Source organism: Hyaena hyaena, unplaced genomic scaffold (genome assembly GCF_003009895.1).
Source record: "Hyaena hyaena isolate Hyena2069 unplaced genomic scaffold, ASM300989v1 scaffold_42, whole genome shotgun sequence".
NCBI lineage: Eukaryota > Metazoa > Chordata > Mammalia > Carnivora > Hyaenidae > Hyaena > Hyaena hyaena.
Genome location: NW_024080674.1, coordinates 2,754,714 through 2,774,003, shown reverse-complemented (window position 1 = coordinate 2,774,003; position 19,290 = coordinate 2,754,714). Strand labels below are relative to the sequence as shown.

Sequence of the window (19,290 nt, the reverse complement as noted above, 5' to 3'; positions counted from 1 at the left end):
CCCAGTTTGCCAAGATGTGAGCAACAACATCTTGGCCTTGAATGACTTCTGTCTCATCAGAAAACCCAGTGTCTTGCCAGCCCCGCACGCTGTCACGGTCGCCGGCTCTACCCAGGTGACCGGGGAAAGAAGGGGAAAAAACTCCCTCCACACCCAGATCCCTTTCGGCAACAGCCCAGAGGAGCCAGCCAGGAAGACACTGGCCCGCGGCCCGGGGTCACCCAGAGCCGGGCCAGGGTGCCCGCTGGGGTTTGTCCTGGGAGGTCAGCTTGTTAGTGCACCTGCTCCCGGGGGGGGCCCCGCACATGCAGGGTGACGGGGGCAGCTCCGGTGGAACGAAGCCCCTCGGAGAGCACCTGCCCTTCCGGAGAGCCCCTACTCAGGGCATTTTGAGAATCACAAGCCCTCGTAAGCACTGCAGTGGGATCACCCCACCCCGAGCTGCTGGGAGGCAGAAACCCAGTCCTGCCAGCACCCTCCCCATCCCCCGCCCCCCACGATGCTGCCAGTGAAGTGAAAGCAAGCAGACAGGGAGGTGACGATTTATGTAGTTAGGGTCCACCCCGGCCCTCCCTTCTCCCCATCCTCCCACGGGCCAGGCAGGCCCTGGTAGGGTGCTGGGGTACAGAGCGGAGCAGCCTCGTCCCTGGACATCAGCAAGCTGCCTGTCCAGATGCTCGAAATTTCCATGATGAAACACAATGCTCTTCCTTAAACATAGCATCTTCGGGGGCGCCTGGGCCGCTCAGTCGGTCAAGCGTCTGATCTCAGCTCAGGTCATGATCTCCCAGTTCATGAGTTCAAGCTCTGCATCAGGCTCTGTGCTGACAGCTGGGAGCCTGGAGCTGCTTCGGAGTCTGGGTCTCCCTCTCTCTCTGCCCCTCCCCTGCTCAAGCTCTGTCTCTCTCCGTCTCTCAAAAATAAACAAACAGTGGGGCGCCTGGGTGGCTTAGTCGGTTGAGCGTCCGACTTTCGCTTGGGTCATGATCTCGCGGTTCGTGGGTTCGAGCCCTGCGTCGGGCTCTGTGCTGACAGCTCGGAGCCTGGAGCCTGTTTCAGAGTCTGTGTCTCCCTATCTCTCTCTGACCCTCCCCTGCTCACGCTTTCTCTCTCTCTCCTAGAAATAAATAAAAAAAAATATTTAAAAAAAATAAAAAAATAAAAAAAAATAAACAAACAGTAAAAAAAAAAAATTGTTTTAAATAGCGTCTCCATTCCAGTAAATCAGTGCTCAAGTGGAGCGCATCCGACAAGGACAGATTTCACTCCTGGGAACTGATCCGTGGCAGCACGGTTCTCACGTGTCCGCAGGCCAGAGGCCCACGCAAGTCTCGAGGAGCCCAGAACCGTTGCCGTGTGTGGACATGAAGCCCCCACGCGGGGTGTCGGTGGACGCTCGCTACGTGCGCATGGAACACAGGAGCCGGAAGGACACGGGGACTCACCTGATGGTGAGCACACCTGTGTCTGTGCACACTGCCGGTCACGACCGCCCCCTCTGTGACGTGAACCCGCACCCCTGTCCCCATCCTACAATAATCCTGTAACAGCGGCTCCCGTACTCGTATGTTTCTAAGTGAAAGCTGGGGAAAGAATTGAAGAAAACCAACCATCAGGTCGGCCATTCACAGGAGTTTCATCTGTCTCGTTTTAGCAGAAGGTTCTGCACACCAAGCTACCAGGTTAGGCCGCTCGGTACCTACCCTGCAGATGTGTGCGCGTGCACAAAGTAGCAGGGGCGTCCCTGAAAGATGCGCTGCGGCATCAAAAGGCGGGAAACGAACCTACTCGTTCATCAGAGGGGGCTGGTGAAATCAACAGGGAGCACCCACAGCAGCCTTCCAAGGAGAGAGAGAGCTACACATGCTAAAGGGCCCCAATCTGCAAGATAAGCTAAATGGAAAAGCAAGGGGCCAAAAGGTATGTCAAGGTTGCTATTCTTTGCATGAAAACAAGAGGAAACACATGCAGACATGCTTCCAATGCAGAAAATCTCCGTAACAAGCTGATACCACTGGTTCCCTTTAGGGGAAGGAAGGAATAGGGACCTTTTTCCCTATAGTTTTTTTTTTTTTTTAATGTTTATTTTTGAGAGAGAAAGAGAGAAAGTGTGAGCAGGGGAGGGGCTGAGAAAGAGAGAGACCCAGAATCTGAAGAAGGCTCCAGGGTCTGAGCTGTGAGCAGAAAGCCCAATGCAGGGCTCAAACCCACAGACCGTGAGATCATGACCTGAGCGGAAGTCAAACACTTTAACTGAGTGAGCCACCCAGGAGCCCCCGATGTATTCTTTGGTTACATTGTTACATATTACCTAGAGCTCAATGCGGTTCATTCCCAGCTAAATCCATAATACTAACCATTTATCAAGTATCCAGTTGATACAAAGTGTGATTTGGTCCGGGGACCGAATATTGGAGCAGGACCTTTGCCTTCTCCTTTCTCACAATCCTGCGGCAAAACAGGGGTAAGTGTTTGGCACAGGCTAAAATAAACACTTTGTGTCACCTGAGCCAAGCACAATTAGCCCCAAGGCCATCTCCTTTAGCCAACTTGACCTCATTTATTCACTTTTCACCTGCCCTGGATGTAACCTGCACACATTCAATACACGATCAACTTGACTTTCAGGTCAGTAGCATTTACTGGACACTGACCAACAACAGTAACAGAAGACAAGTAATCACTGCTTGGGTTTGGTGCCCGCTCATTCACCTACTCTGTCTTATGCGCTCAGCGCTGGGCCCTCACCTGGGCCCTGGGCATTCAGGAATTCGTCCCTTCTGGAGCTTACACTCGAGTGGAGGGAGAGAGACAGGGACCCACCACCCCAAAAAAAATAAGGCCTGGGCAGGGAAGGGGGTGTATGGCTCAGGAAGACTGGGTAGGGGGTGGTGACGGCCAAGCTGGGGGACAAGCAGTGGCTGCGTGCAACCACACAAAGGAAGCACAATCTGGGCAAATTGGAACGGAACCCCCAGGGCAAAGATACAGAGTCGGGAGGCAGCCTGGTACGCACGCGCGCGGGAAGACCGGCGTGGCTGGAATCCACCCACCACGAGGGAGCGGGGCGCGGGGGAAGGGGCGGCCAGAAGACTCGGGGCCTTGTCTCCGGGGCATGGGGTCCGGAGGCTACTCCCTGCACAGCGGGGATCGCTGAGAGTTACGAGCTGGCCTCATTCGATTGCCATCTTTGAACGGTCTTGTCTGACTGCTGGGCAGGGAGGACACCGCAGTGGGCAGCAGTGCAAACAGGTGCCAGGTTGCTTGTGGGGGTAAATACTGACTGGGGTGACGGTCACGCAACTCTGTGAATATACCTAAAACTGCTCATTGTACGCTTTCAATAGGTGAACTGCAGGGCACTTGAACTGTATCTTAATAAAGCTGTGTATGTACCAAAAAAAAAGGAAACAGGGAGATGGCTGAGGAACTGCAATTCCACCATGTTACACGTGTAGAAACGCACTCTCTTTAAACAAACACGAAAAGAAATGCGTTATTTCATGTAATGTTCACAACAGTCCTACATGGTGTATATAAGCACTGTCCCCATTTTCTTTTTCTTTTCTTTAAGTTTTTCTATTCTTGAGAGAGAGGGGGGAAGAGAGAGAGAGAATGAGGAGGGGAAGAGAGTGAGAGATGAGGAGAGTAAGAGAGAGAGAGAGAGAGAGAGAGAGAGACTCCCAAGCAGACTCGGCACTGTCAGCACAGAGCCCAATATGGGGCTCGAACCCACGAACTGTGAGCATGACCCCAGCAAAACGCAACAGTTGGAGGCCCAACCGACGGAGCCACTCAGGCGCCCCCTGCCTCCATTCTCACAGTGGAGACGCTGAGCCCGAGGGGCCGCAGGGATTGCCCCGACACCTGCTCTGCCCTGAACGGGGAGGGAGCCTGAAGCCCAGGCCCTGCTGCATCAGGCCCCGGGCACCTGAGAGCAGCCTCACTGCCACCGACAGCCTCATCAGCACGGTTACCCCACAGCTTTTCTCTAGCCTTCCGTCCCATGAAGCTGGAAGAAACCGCAGGGGCCGGTGAGAGCCGTGGCTGCTCTTCTGCCTGCCCGTCGGGGCTCCGCCGGCCCCGCACCCACTCATCTCCGCGCCGTCATGAACTTGCTGCCTCTCGGCTCCGTACACCGTGGCCCTTCGGCGCCCGCTCTGGGATGATGGACGGAGCTCCCTTCCACGTCTCCCGTGAGCACAGCGTTGTGCTGTCTCAGAGAGGGCACGGGGGACGCCGCGGGAGGGGTCAGTGGCCCAGGGAGGGCAGCAGCGGCACGGGGGCGCGGCCACCCCACGGCGCTCTGCCCAGCCACACGCCCAGGATGCACTGTCCCCTGGAGCCCTCTCAGCCCCACCGCGGCCCCGCAGAGGCGTCCCAGGCCCTCACACGATGCACCTCCTGCCTCCTCTGAACCAGCACCTGACCCCACCTCCCCCAGGCCTGTCTCCCGAGGTCCCCCTGTGGCTGTAGCCCCGGTGTCCCTTTCCCATTGCACAATGTGTCACCCCCCAGCTGTGCCTGCCGCCCAGCCCTGGCCCCGCCTTCCAGCAGCCTGAACTACACCGTCTCCAACTCTGTGTGCACCCCAGCCTTGGGGAAGGGGCCCCTTCCGAGTGCATCCTTCCCTGGCCTACACTACCCCACAGTCCTCTTCCGAAATTATCCTTTCTCACAGTTTATGAAGCCAAATCCCTCCATCTCTCCACCTGGCCTAGCCGCAGGTGTGGCGGGCACAAGGGTCCAGGCGCGGCCAAGCAGAGCCCGGCACGGCGAGGGGCTCACGAAGGGCAGCAGACCCCTGGCTGAGATCATCACCAGAAATGCTAGGAGAGAAGTGCCCTTCGCCGTGACGTTGCTAAGGTGAGAAAACAGGTGTGGAGCTGCGGGGGGGGGAGGTGGTGGAGGGGTGGGGACAGTCAGCCTGAGAACAGAGTCACGGGAGGAACGCATAGACCACAACAGGTTCCTGACGCTTTGGGAAGAGGGCGGAGGTCTGTCCATCTGTCCACGCCCTGGGCTCTTCCGTCCTAGGAATCAGTCAGTTGGTTTCATGTTACTTTTGCACAGGGCGAGGTTAGCTGTGTTAACCACCACCCACACCTGCCATCTGAGAGTCGGTCTACCTCACAGCCGCACCGCCCTTACCTTAAAGACACAATCCTACGGGCTTTGTGTGTCTCTGACTGTGAGCTTTCAAAGAGCACAGTCAACACCTTCAAGGCTGTGTTCTATCCTCCTGACCTCTCTGCTCTGACTTCTCTCAAAGTGCTGTCCAATATGGAAGTTTCTACCGCGTGTGGCTCTGTGGGTATAAATTTAATTACAACGGAAGAGCGGTGCCTGGCTGGTTCAGGCAGTAGATTACGCGACTCTTGATCTAGGGGTCGTGAGTTCAAGTCCTACGTTGGGCACGGAGCCTACTTAAAATTTTTTTTTAAATTTTAATTAGGTAATGAAAATAGAAGAATTCGGCTCCCTATGCCCGCTGGCCACACTCTGAGTGCTCTAGGCCTCCCGTGGCCCACAGCTGAGGACGGGGCTGTGCAGACTCAGAACACTGCAGGCACGGCAGAAAGTTACAGGGGGCGGCGCGGCTTTAGAGCACCCCTTTCTAGATGCCTCCTTCCACCTCCTCTTTACCCGGTATCAGCACCCAGGACACACACGTGAACATCAGTAAGGGGACCTCGCAGCTGACAGAAATCAGGCTAAGCCATTTTCATACACACGTGGTATTTCCTACAATAGCCGACTGTCCCTACCTCCTAACCTCATGGTACTGGCTAAACGTGCTTTCCTTCAACTGGCTGGTTCTCAATTAGGGTTGATTTTGGTCCCCATCCACCCCCCTCCCCCAGCCCCGAGGAGTACCTGGTAATGTCTGGAGACATTTTTGGTTGTCATAACTAGGGAAAGGGGTATCCAGTGGGGGGGAGGTGGGGAGAGGCCAGAGATCCTGCTCAACACTCTACAGTGCACAGGCAGCCCCCCAACATAGAACGGTCTGACCCCAAATGCCAGGAGTGCCTAGGGTTAACTCCTGCTCTAGATTTTATTTACACACATTTTAAAGGGAATTTTTTTTTATATAAGTTTCTTTTGAGAGAGACAGAGACAGTGTGAGCAGGGGCGGGGCACAGAGAGGGGGAGACAGAGAGAATCCCAAGCAGGCTCTGCACTGCCAGCTACAGAGCCCGACGCCGGGCTCAACCCCATGAACCGTGAGATCACGGCATGAGCCCAAACCAAGAGCCAGTTCTTAACCCTCTGAGCCACCCAGGAGCCCCTACACAAACTGCAAAAGGTAACTTTGTACTATTATCATCAACGGAAAACCGGAAAACCAGTATCGCTTGCCATAAACACAGGTGAAGGTCAAAATCAACACAATGAAGAGCAAACAAGGTTACTAAGTTCAAACTAGATTCGTAGCTCAGAGCCTGCAGCCTGGAGCCGCTCCCCCGGTGTGTCATGCGGAGACAAGAGCAGGTGCTGTCACTGAAAGGTCAGGCGGACGCGGGTTGGAAATACTGAAGGAAAACTGAAAAAGGAAGTCAGTATCTTACTGCATGTCTCAACGTGATTTAGTTCCTGTCCATGAATTATGTGGACCTTATCCCTGCTTTACCTACATATCTGCTGCCCATATTTGGGGAACTAGTGTCCCACAGTAGAAGCTTTGGGCTTGGTGGCAAGTTCACAAGCCACCAAGTCCCACCCCCAAACCCCACCCCGTTCCAAACAGAAGAGACGGCAGCCAGGCTCCTTCTCAGCCTCTGGATTTACACCCGTGGCTCTGTCTACCCCTAAGGGCTGCCACCACACGCCATCTGCCTAGAGCCCGGTGGCCACCGTCCCCTGTCCCAGCAGGCCCCAGAGGGGCAGCTGCCCGGGGCTGTGTTGTGACAGCCGTGGCTGCTACTGTTTCTTAACACCAATCCAAGCTGTCACCCGCCATGATGGGCCAGAGAGATGGGCTACAAAGACAGAATTACTGGAGAAGCTACAGAAGAAATAACGGGTGAGAGCCTCAGCTTTGAAACGGCAGTCCCGTAAGGGGGAGAGTAGGAAACGCCAGCTTTTAAGTCAGACGGACTTGGGCGCAAAGCCCCGCCCAGCTCCACGTGGCTGTGCGGCTTTGGGCGACTCATTTTCTGTGATCCCACGCTCTCTCTCTACAAAATGACAGTAAGACTTGCCATTCTGAATTACGAGGAGGATTAAGGACTTTACGTATGACAGGCACAGGACAACACCCAGCACGTGACGGGCATTCCATTAATAGGACATACATCATATTTCTCTCAAGTTACTTTTCCAGATTAAAAAAAACAAAAACAAAAACCATGAAACAATGTTTTTACCTGCTGACAGCACCAGCTATTCGACTAGGGTGAGATGGAAGGCGAGAAACAGTTTAGTTTACGCTGCTTTTAGCTTAGACCATTTAAACAAAGGAAACCTCAAGCAAATTTTTCTTATGATCTGACTAAAGCAAAGGAAGGTTTTGCTGGCGGACAGCCACATGTGAGGGGGTTTCACACGATCTGGCTGAAAGGCAAGGGAAAAGCAAAGGTTATGGAGGGAAGCACCAAGGGAGCCGTGTTTCCGGGAAAGGCAACTACTGTAGCAAGGGGCTGGCCTGCGACGGAGGGAACATCTCAGCTCCGGGTGGAGCCCCGATCGGCCGGCCCTCAGTAAATATTTGCTGCCCTGCCTGCATGGTACTGCGGAATTTTCCTGAAGCCAGAGTCCAGGAAGCCCCAGTCGCCGCGTTGATGCTGGGAAGAGCCAGGAAGAGTGTACAGAAAGATGAAAAGCAATATGGAGTGGGCTAACTTGACAATACGTTACTTTAAAAATAAATAAATACAGGGGCGCCTGGGTGGCTCAGTCGGTTAAGCGTCCGACTTTCGCTCAGGNGGGGCGCCTGGGTGGCTTAGTCGGTTAAGCGTCCGACTTTCACTTAGGTCATGATTTCGCGGTTCGCGGGTTCGAGCCCCGCGTCGGGCTCTGTGCTGACTGCCAGCTCAGAGCCTGGAGCCTGTTTCAGTCTGTGACTCCCTCTCTCTCTGACCCTCCCCTGCTCACGCTGTCTCTCTCTCTCCTAGAAATAAAAAAAAAACATTAAAAAAATAAATAAATACAGGGCGCCTGGGTGGCTCAGTCAGTTAAGCATCCAACTTCGGCTCAGGTCATGATCTCATCGTTCGTGGGTTCGAGCCCCGCGTCAGGCTCCGTGCTGACAGCAGCTCAGCACCTGGAGCCTGTTTCAGATTCTGTATCTCCCTCTCTCTCTGACCCTCCCCTGCTCACGCTGTCTCTTTCTCAGAAATAAAACATTAAAAAAAACTTTTAATAAATAAATACACACATACATACATACATACAATCAATATAGAAAGAGCAGTGTAAGGCGACGCCTCTGCACAGGGTGGGAAGGGGCAGGGATCTGCCCCCTGCCCTGGGGACACATGGCCATGTCTGGAGATCCAGTTGGTGGTCACAACTGCAGGTGCGGGAGGTATGACTGGCATCTAGTGGGTACCACGCACAGTACAGCCCCACACAGAGGAGGCCCGGCCCCAAATGCCAAGAGTCCTGAGTCTGAAAACCCAGGCTGGAGCAGCACTGCTGCAGTGATGGGCATGTTCTCTACCTGCAGCGTCTCACACAGCAGCCACTAGCCACGTGCGGCTGTTGGGCACTCAAAATGTGACTTTTAGATTGTATTCTGTTAATGAATTTAAATAGCTGCCTATGGCTGGTGTGTAACACACCAGACCACAGGTCTGGAAGAACGGAACTCAAGCTGTTAATAAACACAGATGCCTGGGGAGCGGGTGCTAGAAGACCTGGAAAGGAAGGTATGAGGGATATTTTTGCTCTGTGTTCTAGAAACATCTAGGAGGCTTTTTTTTTTTAAACTAGGGTAATATAAAATCTGCACTCAGGGGTGCCTGGCTGGCTCAGCTGGTAAAGCATGTAACACTTGATCTTGGCGTTGTGAGTCTGAGCCCCACACTGGGTATAGAGATTACTTTTAAAAATATATAAAATCTTGGGGCGCCTGGGTGGCCCAGTCAGTCAAGCATCCAACCTCGGTTGGATCAGGTCATGATCTCGCAGTTTGTGGGTTCAAGCCCCACATCAGGCTCTGGCTTGACAGCTCATAGCCTGGAGCCTGCTTCGGAGAGAGAGAGAGAGAGAGAGAGAGAGAGAGAGAGAGTGTGTGTGTGTCTCTGCCCCTCCCCTGCTCGTGCTCTCTCTCTCTCTCAAAAATACACATTAAAAAATTTTTAATTAAATTAAATCTTTAAAAATTAAAATTAAAAATAAAATGTTAAATCAGAAAGAATGCATAAAAGGAAGCTAGTTCGCTGAAGTCTGATCTGAATGTATCTCTAGCCCTAGCAAGGCTACTGGCTGGAGCAAAGACTGGGTCGTATCAAAGGAAAAAGCCAAGCCAATGTGGCAAGTTCCTCTGATCCAGCAAGTCTATCTGGAGGGATGTATTGGATACGGACTCTAGTGTGGGTCAGCAATGGGCAAGATGCTAGGAAGCTCACAGCGGCAAGAAAGCCAGACCCTGGAGAGGAACAAATGCCCATTCAGAGAGGAAGCACCACGCAACGGACCCGCAGCAATTAAAAGAGTAAGGCAGACGCACACGCAGTCAGGGTAAGATCCAAGGCGATGAGCTGGGAGGGGAAAAAATCTTAAAGCAAAAGACATGCAATTTATTATCCTGTGCTTTAATAATAATAGCATGACAATATATAATGGGAAAATAATACTGAGAAACACACACACACTCTCCCCAGAACGTTAACTCTGGTTCTCTTGGGAGAAGGGGGCAGTCACGGGGGGTGGGACCTGTCGCCTTCCCTATTTCTCCTTCAGGGTAAGTCGCTCCCCCCCGGTCTCCCCCCGCTCAGCAGCGCAGCACACCTCTCACCCAAGTCTGACTCATGCTGCGTCCTGCCCCCACCATGAGTCAACCACTGTTGACTCGAGTCCAAGTCCGTCACCTTTCATCCCGGGCCCTCGGTTATCAAGCCCTATCGAGCCCCTGACTGCAGCCACGGCAAGGGAGCTCCGGAGCTCTGCTCTACTTTCCACCCACTTCCGAGCCCTCTGCAGGACTCCGCATCCGATTTCCTGGGGCAACCCCTTCCTCCTCTTCTACGCGGCCTTCAAAACCGAGCGCTTCACAAACAGAAGAGAAAGCAGTGTGTTCTACCTTCCACTTTACCTGCTTGCTTCTTTCTGGAAAACTCAAACCTACAGACACCCAGCAAGCAACATACAGTAAATACACGAACAAAAACAAACACGGGGTCCAGTGGGACAAGGCTCGCTGCGGAGCCTAGAGGCGTGGGAGGGAAGTGGCCACCCCACCTTGCCCAACATACATTCTCACGCAAGTCTAACACGACAGATCGTAAGATTCTTCATGACAAAGACAAACAGCACAGATTTTTGAAGCCCAAACCCTCAGTTTTGAAATGTTGGTAACTGATGCAATGTTTAAATTTTATGCAAAACTAAAACCACACTGAGGCAGCAGTTTTTACTTAGCATGATCACCAAAATCAAAAAGCTTAATAACACCTGTGTTGGTCAGGATGGGCAAATGGACATTTTTACAGCTGGGGTGGGGTGCAGTGTCCAAATCAGTAGAACCCAGAGGGAGGGTAACCTAGCAACAGCTCTCAAAGTTACAAATACATTCTCTTTAACCCAAAGATTCCTCTTCAAGATATCCCAGACGTCCTACCTGCCACGGGCACAAAGACTGATGTTCAACGCCATTCACCGTAACGCTGCTTGCAGTAACAAACCATCAGAAATAACGTAGGTGTCCATCAGCAGTACACTGGTTATAACACAAGTCCGGTAAGTCTGTTCAATGAAATCCTTTAAAGCCATTTCTTTAAAAAGGGGAGGAAAATGGGGCGCCTGGGTGGCTTAGTCGGTTAAGCGTCCGACTTTCGCTTGGGTCAGGATCTCGCGGTTCCTGGGTTCGAGCCCCGCGTCGTGCTCTGTGCTGACTGCCAGCTCAGAGCCTGGAGCCTGTTTCAGTCTGTGACTCCCTCTCTCTCTGACCCTCCCCTGCTCACGCTGTCACTCTCTCTCTCTCCTAGAAATAAATAAAAATATTAAATAATTAAATAAATAAATGGGGGAGGAAAAAGCTTTTTATTCACTGCTATGGAACAGGCCCAGTATGTAAGGTTCAGTAGAAGAAATACATTGTATTGTGTGAGGTATACTAGCAACTGAACAAAAAAGGTAGGTAGGACTTCAGCTCAGGTCATGATCTCCTGGGGATTCATGCGTTCGAGCCCCACGATGGGCTCTGTGCTGACAGCTCAGAGCCGGGAGCCTGCCTCAGATCCTGTGTCTCCCTCCCTCCCCTTCCCTCTCCCTTTCTCTCTCTGCCCCTCCCCTGCTTGTGCTGTCTCTGTCTCTCAAAAATAAGTGTAAAAATTTTTTTAAAAAAGCTAAAAATCTCTCTGTGTGTATCTAAATAGATAAATGTAAAATACATGGGCCTTTTTTGGGGAAATGGTTAAAAACTCTCTAGAACGACACAGAAGAAATTGGTAGTTGGCTGCCTCTGGAGGGGGACAGGGTAGCTAAGTGGGGGGAGCTGGAGGGAGACTACGTGTACAATGGACACACTTCTGTGCCTTTTAAACAGTGAGGTGAAGTGTGTGGTGACTGCTTTTTTTCTTTTTTAACTTGCACAGCTCACGGCTCTGGGCCCCACGCCCGGGGTCAGAAGGCCGGGACCTGGTGCACAGAAGGCGGGCCGCCCGTGTGCGTGGAGAAGCCTCCCCTGGGCCTCAGCACCCAGGGACCCGCTGCCTTGCCGCCTGCGGCTACACTTGGTCCGGGCCATTTGCTCGTGGCTCCTAACACCACAGCCCGCGGAACCGCGTCCCTCCAGCCTCGGCAGGGTCCCTGCAGCAGGTGAGGGCAGGCCCACCAGCTGGAAGTCCAGCAGGCTGCCCTTCGAGCCAGCACTCTGACCCACCCACCCCCCAGCATCCGGGGACCTCACCCCTGGGCAGGATCTGAACCGTCTAGACAGCAGGCTAGGGAGGAGCCCCGTGACTGGGACACAGCAGAACACAGACCGAGGGTCCCCGCTCCCCTCCAACACGCCAGCCTCAACGACAGCACCCACTGCCACTCCTCCCCACCGGCCACGGGCTTGGGGTCTCCGCATCCCGCGCCACTGCGCCTCAACCCCGCCGGGCACTGGCAGCGCGCTCACTCCCGGGGAGGGGAACTCACTTGCCCAAGGTCATAGAGCCAGGAGGGGCCAGAGCCCAAACCACCACGCCAAGCCAGTCTTGAATCGGTGTTCTCCACCCCTGAGGATCCTCCGCACCCAGGCCGGGGAGGCTGTCACCTCCTCCCGTCCCGGCCTCGGCTCCGGCCCCTCCCTGCTCCCGTGGAGACGAGCAGCCGCGGTGGCATCGCATCGCTCCCCCCTCGGGCGTGGCTTTGGCACCGAGACAGCCCTGGAGGGGAGGGGAGGGAAGGCCAGGGGAGAGGTTGCCTAGGGCGCTCGCTTGTGAAAGCCGGAGGTTACAACACAGGCCCCTTGTCGGGAGGTCAGGTGGCCGAGCTGCTGAGGGTCACAGCACAGTGACAGTTCAGGTGGGGAGCAGCACTCACAGGGGGGCGGGGGATGCCAGCCCGGGCTGCAGGCATCATCACTGCACTTGGCCCTGGGGTCTACACAGCTTTGTCAGGAGCTACTTACACAGGAAGGCTTTGTATTCAACAAATCTGTACAGAATACTCCCAAACACACCAAACAGAACACTGCGAGAGGTCCCACTTCCCCGGGGACAGAGGGGACAGCCGCGGGGGCTTTCTTGTGTAATGAGCATCTGCTCAACCAACCAGAGGCTTCTTCTGTGCTCCTCCCCCCTCGCCTCCCTCCCACACACATCGAGAAACATAAATAATAAATCTGTGGTAAATAGAAACACATGTGTTTTTTTTATTCTTTAAAGTTTTTGAGACTTCGCTTTTTTTGAGAGCGTGCATGCACACACACGAGTGAGGCAGGGACAGAGAGGGGGACAGCGAGCGAATCCCATGCAGATACAGCTTCCACGCTGCCAGCACAGAGCCCGAAGTGGGGCTCAAGCCCATGGCCCGTGAGATCATGACCGGAGCTGAAATCAAGAGCCGATGCTTAACCGACTGAGCCTCCCAGGCGCTCCTTTTTTTTTTAAAAAACTTCCCCAATCTCATGGGCACGCACTAACAAAAGGCAAAACAAAAATGGTGGGTGAAGAAGGTCATCGACCGTATCCTGACCCTGGAACATAGGGCAACTCTGGCTTTCATAGGGCGTAAAATGGCAAAGCCCTTCCAGAAAGCCCCTTAGTAAGGCCTAGTTAGAGCCCCTGAACGTGCAGTCATCTGTCCCATTTAACCCAGTGACCTGGAGATTCTAGCCTCGTAAAACATTCTGTTCTTTTTTTCTTTTTTAAGTTTATTGTGAGGGGTGCCTGGGGGGCTCAGTCGGTGAAGCATCCGGCTCTTGATTTCAGCTCAGGTCATGATCTCACGGTTCATGAGTTCAAGCCCTGCACTGGGCTCTGCGCTGAAGAGCAGAGCCTGCTTGGGATTCTCTGACTCTCTCTCTCTCTCTCTCTCTCAAATAAATAAGTAAACATTAAAAGAACAACAACAACAACCGTGCCTGGGGCAGGGCAGGTGCTTGGCAAATACTTGTGGGGTGAAGGAACCGTGAGCCTCTGAAATATACAAAACTCACGCTGAGTTTCCAGTGTCTCCCCCGGAGGAAGCACTGCTGTTCTGGGATTCACCTTGCAGACTGGGCTCATCCGGTCCCAGACAGATGACTTCCCAGGGCCCGGGGTCTGTGCCTCCCTCAGCTTTCCTTCCGTGTGTCTCTGGGGCGCCTCTGATTCAAGGGCCGGCATTCAGAATGAAAACATTTAAAAAGTGAAACCCCGGGGCGCCTGGGTGGTTCAGTCGTTTGAGTGTCTGACTCTTGATTTCAGCTCAGCTCCTGATCCCAGGGTCATGATATCGAGCCCTGCGTCTGGCTTTGTGCTGAGCATGGAGCCTGCTTAAGATTCTCTCCAACCACCCCCACCTCCATAAAATTTTAAAAGTATATGTTTTAAAAGTGAAACTAAAATAAGAAACAACTTGTGAAAACATAGGGCACTGGTTAAAGCAAATTCGCCACAGCTACTCAAAGAAATAGTATGTTGCCATTAAAAATGTCATTTACAAAGCACCTCATGATACAGAGAAAACAACAGGAAGTAAAAACACATGTGCTACATGGTTATAATTCATAGAACACTGTACATACAGAAACAAGGCAGGGAGAAATCAGTACATCTGACATGTTTAGAGCATCTAAGATGTCAGCATTAAGGGCAGCTGTCTTTGAAGGGAAAATTGACACTAGTGTTCTCCTCTCCACTGATTTTTCTTATTACACATACGTTCATTTTACAATTAGAAGACAATAAATTTTATATACCTTTACCCTTCTCTTCTAGTGTAAAACTACTTAAGAAGGTGTTTGGTTGGAAAGGAAAGCCACCAGGAGGGGACCATTTTGCCAAACTTAGGCTCAGGGTTCCCACAGCTTGGCTAACCTCTAAGTTCACAGCTCACCTTCAGATTAAGAGAAGGCGGCCTCTCTCAAATAAATCATAAAAGACACAGTTCTTGTGATAGCACTGTATTCCCTCCCATGAGGATGGCTGAAATGAAGGAGACAGATAATACCAAGTGCTAACACCTAGAACTCTCCCGGCCAAAGAAGCCCAAATTAATACAAACACTTGGGAAAATTACCATCTTCTAAAGTTACATACAAATAGACCCAGGGCCCAGCAAAGCCACGTAATACATGTACCAACAGATATGTGTGAGCATTATTCTTAACAGCCCAAATGGGAAACAGCCCAAACATCCATCAAGACGTGAAGCGGGGGGCGCCGGCGGGGGCGGGGGGGGGGGGGCTCAGTTGGTTGAGCATCCAACTTCGGCTCAGGTCATGATCTCAAGGATTGTGAGTTCAAGCCCCGTGTGGGGCTCTGCTGACAGCTCAAAGCCTGGATCCTGCTTCAGATTCTGTTTCTCCCTCTCTCTCTACCCCTCCCCTGCTTGTGTTCTCTCTCTCTCACACACAAAATAACTAAACAGTAAAAAAAAAAAAAAAAGGAGAGGTGAAGCGGGGTGCCTTGGTGGCTCAGTTTGTTGAGCGACTGACTTCAGCTCAGGTCATGATTGATCATGATCTATTCACAGGATGACTACAAACAGCAATAGGGATGCACAAATCACAACACACGTGACATGGTTGAATCACTGAGCTTGTGGTGCAAGAAAAGTCAGGCTTGAGGGAGCACGTGGCACATGACTGCCATGTTTAAAGAAAGTTCAAAACCAGGCAAAAGCAAACCCTGCACTACGAAGTCGGGACACAGGGTAAGGTGCGGGGGTAGGGAGCCTGAGAAGGCTCCTGTGGCGGAAGCCTGTTTTCCCGCTGGCTACAGGAGGGTGTTCGCTTTGTGAAAATTCGCGGAGCTGTGCATGTAGGATCTGCATACTTTTCTGTGAGTTACTGTGTAGGCATGTCTGCATGTATATGCATAATTTTAAAACGCAGCTTATTTAGGGGGGAAAGAACCCTGCCAAGTAGTACAAGCGGTCTTACGTGCTTACTACCCGGTTATGTGATTTATCAGGACACGACAGTGTCATTCCTTGTATGAGAGCCTCCAGGAGCCTCTAGTTTGGGGAGAAGAATGAGGGAGGGAATTGTGGTGGGGGCGGGGGGAGGGAGGTCTCCAGTTTTATATTTGGACTTTTATGGGGACTGACTATACAAAAGCTTTAAAAAGCATTCAGAATCAGATTATTTCCTTTTACAGGCTGAGTGTAGACATTCTGGAAAGGGATACTCTGCACTCTCTCACCATGAGCATGAACAGGTCTCACATAGGGTAAGAAAGAAAATCGGAGGGGCGCCTGGGTAGCTCCATCGGTTGAACATCTGACTCTTGACTTTGGCTCAGGTCACAATCTCCCAGTTGGTGGGATCAAGCCCCCGCTTAGGGCTCTGCACTGACAATACCAAGTGCTAACGGCCTGCTTGGGATTCTCTCTCTCCCTCTGTCCCTCCCCCCTCCAAATAAATAAATAAACATTAAAGAGAAAAAAGAAAATGAGAATAAACATGTAACTCTGAAAACAGACACTATGTTTCTGAAGAATTCACAGCTATTCCGGTGATGTGAAGTTTCTAGAATCTTCCTCTCTGTCACATCATTTCTGCAAACAATCGGCCTTCACAAGTAACAGTGGAATTCACACATACTCGTCTCCAAATTACTAGGTCTCACAAACCTTCAATCCTTTCCCCCTCAAGAAACTCCGCCTGCCCTGAATAGATATGACAAAGTCAAAGGGTAGAAGTCATCAAGACAGGTCATAAAGTGCAACTTGCTGACACTAGTTCAAATTAAAATGAGCCTTTTAAAAAATGGAAAGGAAGTCTTTGTCATTCTAAACCGATACCGGTCTAAAAGGAAAAAGACGCTCCGTTCCTCAGTCTCCTCCTCTATAAACTAGGGCTGTCAGGAGAAACAGGAAATCCACTTAAAACTCTAGAATAGTGCTGGCCACCTGATCAGCGCGCAGTAGTGGGGAGCGACTATTAGAATTCTCACCTCATTAATCTTGCACGATCCAAGTGACATGAACCAGCAACAAACCATACAAGGCACAACATGGGTATGCGACTCCAGGGAACTCTCTCAAGCTAAAGGAAAAGGGGGGGAGGGGCGGGGAGGACAGTGCCTCCAAATGCCTCCACTTCACAGAGCACATGGTATGTGCTTGAGGTTACCTGGGGGCGGGGGGGCCGGGGGGGGGGGCGGTTAGCTCAGGTCCACTTGACTTTGCAATGTGTTTACAGAGAGCTCTTGAGACTGGACTCTCTCTAAAGAAAATTCCTAAAAACTCATCATCAATTTAAAGCGAAGGCTTATTGGGGCGCCTGGGTGGCTCAGTCAGTTAAGCTCCTGACTTCGGCTCAGGGCATGGTCTCTCGGTTCATGGGTTCAAGCCCCACATCAGGCTCTGTGCTGTCAGCTCAGAGCCTGGAGCCTGATTTGGATTTTGTGTCTCCCTCTCTCTGACCCTCTCCTGCTCATGCTGTCTCTCTCTCTCAGAAATGAATAAAACATTTAAAAAAATAAATAACTAAAAAAATAAAGAGGTGCCTCCTATATGAGTTCGCCTGGGCGGCCATCATAAAATACCACAGGCTGCGTGGCTTAAATCAATAGAAATGTATTTTCTCGCAGTTCTGGAGGCTCGAAGTCCAAGATCAAGGTAGGGCAGGTGTGGTTACTTCTGGGGCCCCTCTCCTCGGCTCACCCGGCCCTGTGTCCTCCAGCGGTCTTTTCCTCTCACCCGCTGGCCTCTCTGTGCGTCCTGACCTCCGCGTCTCAGAAGGAGCCCAGGGCCTTCCCTAGGGCCTCGCTTTCATGAGGCAGACACATACTGATGTCTTTTTAAGGCTCTATCTCCACAAGGAGGAGTCCCAGCCTGAGGCACCGGGGGTTGAGGGGTCGAGGGGGACACAGGGATCTGTGAAGGGATACACCTGGGCCCCTAACGCTTCCCAAGTGCTCTCCTCCAACCTCTCAAGGCTTCGCGGTCACCGTGTCAGAGAGCTGAGCTCACAGTGAAGAAGGAAGGTCCAAACATGAACTTCTTGCCTAACAGGTTTTTCTTCAGAGAGAAGAGGGAGAGAATGAGTCAGCCCCTGAAGGGACAATAAGGGACCCGGCCAGGCATAGTGAATATTCACTCCATGAGTCCAGTGGCTCCTAACAGGTGTGATTTGCGCACTCCCTGCCCCCCCCCCACTCCCCAACCCCCCTCTCCCGGCACACAGGGACACTTGGTAAGTCTGGGGACATTTTTAGCTGTCACTACCAGGTGGAGGGCACCACTGGCATCCAGTGGGCACGGCCAGGGCTGCTGTTACACATCCTGCATGGGCAGGGCGCCCCCACAGCAGAGATTAGCAAGCCCCCCCCCCGCCCCCCCCCCAGCAGGGCTGAGGCTGAGAACTCCTGAGGTCCATCCTGTGTGTCACAGCAGATGGCCGGGTGGAGAGCGGAGAGGTCCTGTTGTTTGGGGAGAGCGCGGTCCTCGGGGAGGCCAGCCAACTGCCTCCTCCTCCTGGCATCCTGGCATCCAGCACACGCCACAGAGCTCTCACCGTGGTGACAAGGGCATCCGGCCACCCTTCCCTCCCCACAGGGAGCCTCTCTTTCCGGGGGCCCCTTCCAACTGCCTCTCCCATAATCCCCTCAAACTGTTCATACAATGGGAAAAGCAACATTAAGATCCCCCATCAACGTGGTAAAGCAGCCGTTGTTTAAAAATCATGGTTTTAAAAAGAGAAATCATGTTTTTCACGGATAATGTGCCCAAAAAAAGTTTATTAGCAAAATCAGATTATCCCATCTCCTTCCCCTTAAAGCGATATTATATTTTTAGACTCAAAGCAATATTTTAGCACAGGCGGCCGATTCCTAAATGTCAGACATGACTGGGGGCACATCTATAAACCTCATGAACTTTGAGTTCATACCTGTATTTTTTTTTTTTAAGTCAGTTCTGTTTCTTCATGTAAACATAATCTCAATGGAAACTCCCTTCCCTACTATGAAGACGAAGCAAGTATCACTTGGCATAAACAGAAAGAAGCATGAAAATAATTGCTAGCTTTCAGTCTCTGGCCCTGAGCCACCCAAAGTGATCTCTGGCGACGTTTCTCCGTCAGTCCTTCCAAATCACACAAATGAAAGAAAACAGACGTCAGCATCTAACTCTTTAGGTGAGAGTCCTTGATAAGAACATCACAAATAGTCTTTCTCTTTGGAAATTAAGCCAAATTCTGGACAACACGCCACGTCCATTTCCAAAAGGCAGCCCCAAAATACGGCCAGAGCTCATTTGGGACCTTCGTCGTTTGTGTCTGCGTAACGACTCTAAAGGAAAGTTCTCTTCTGAGGAGTAACCACCACAAGTCCAAGGATGGATTGATGGGTGCCTTAACTCTCCCTTTCGACTTGTTTCATGGGTGCCTTAGGTCAAGGTCAAATGGCCACGCACTTTCCTTGGGACTGGCACACAGGCCTCCAGGCACTGGCCTTTCTCAGGAAAGCCCCCCACTCCCAC

General features: G+C 52.1%; 1 protein-coding gene across 3 annotated transcripts in view; it reads right to left on the bottom strand.

The window, feature by feature from the left end:
- The window catches only part of ATP9A (ATPase phospholipid transporting 9A (putative)), a 124,346-nt gene that overhangs the window by 95,612 nt on the left and 9,444 nt on the right, over positions 1 to 19,290 (bottom strand). The window contains exon 1 of one of the 3 annotated variants that reach the window (XM_039229969.1): positions 12,313 to 12,490. The exons of the other annotated variants lie outside the window; for them this stretch is intronic. Within the exon in view, the coding sequence (XP_039085900.1) occupies positions 12,313 to 12,326 (14 nt within the window). The 5' untranslated portion in view covers positions 12,327 to 12,490. Of the gene's footprint in view, positions 1 to 12,312; positions 12,491 to 19,290 lie in introns of those variants that run through there. 3 annotated transcript variants of the gene reach the window in all.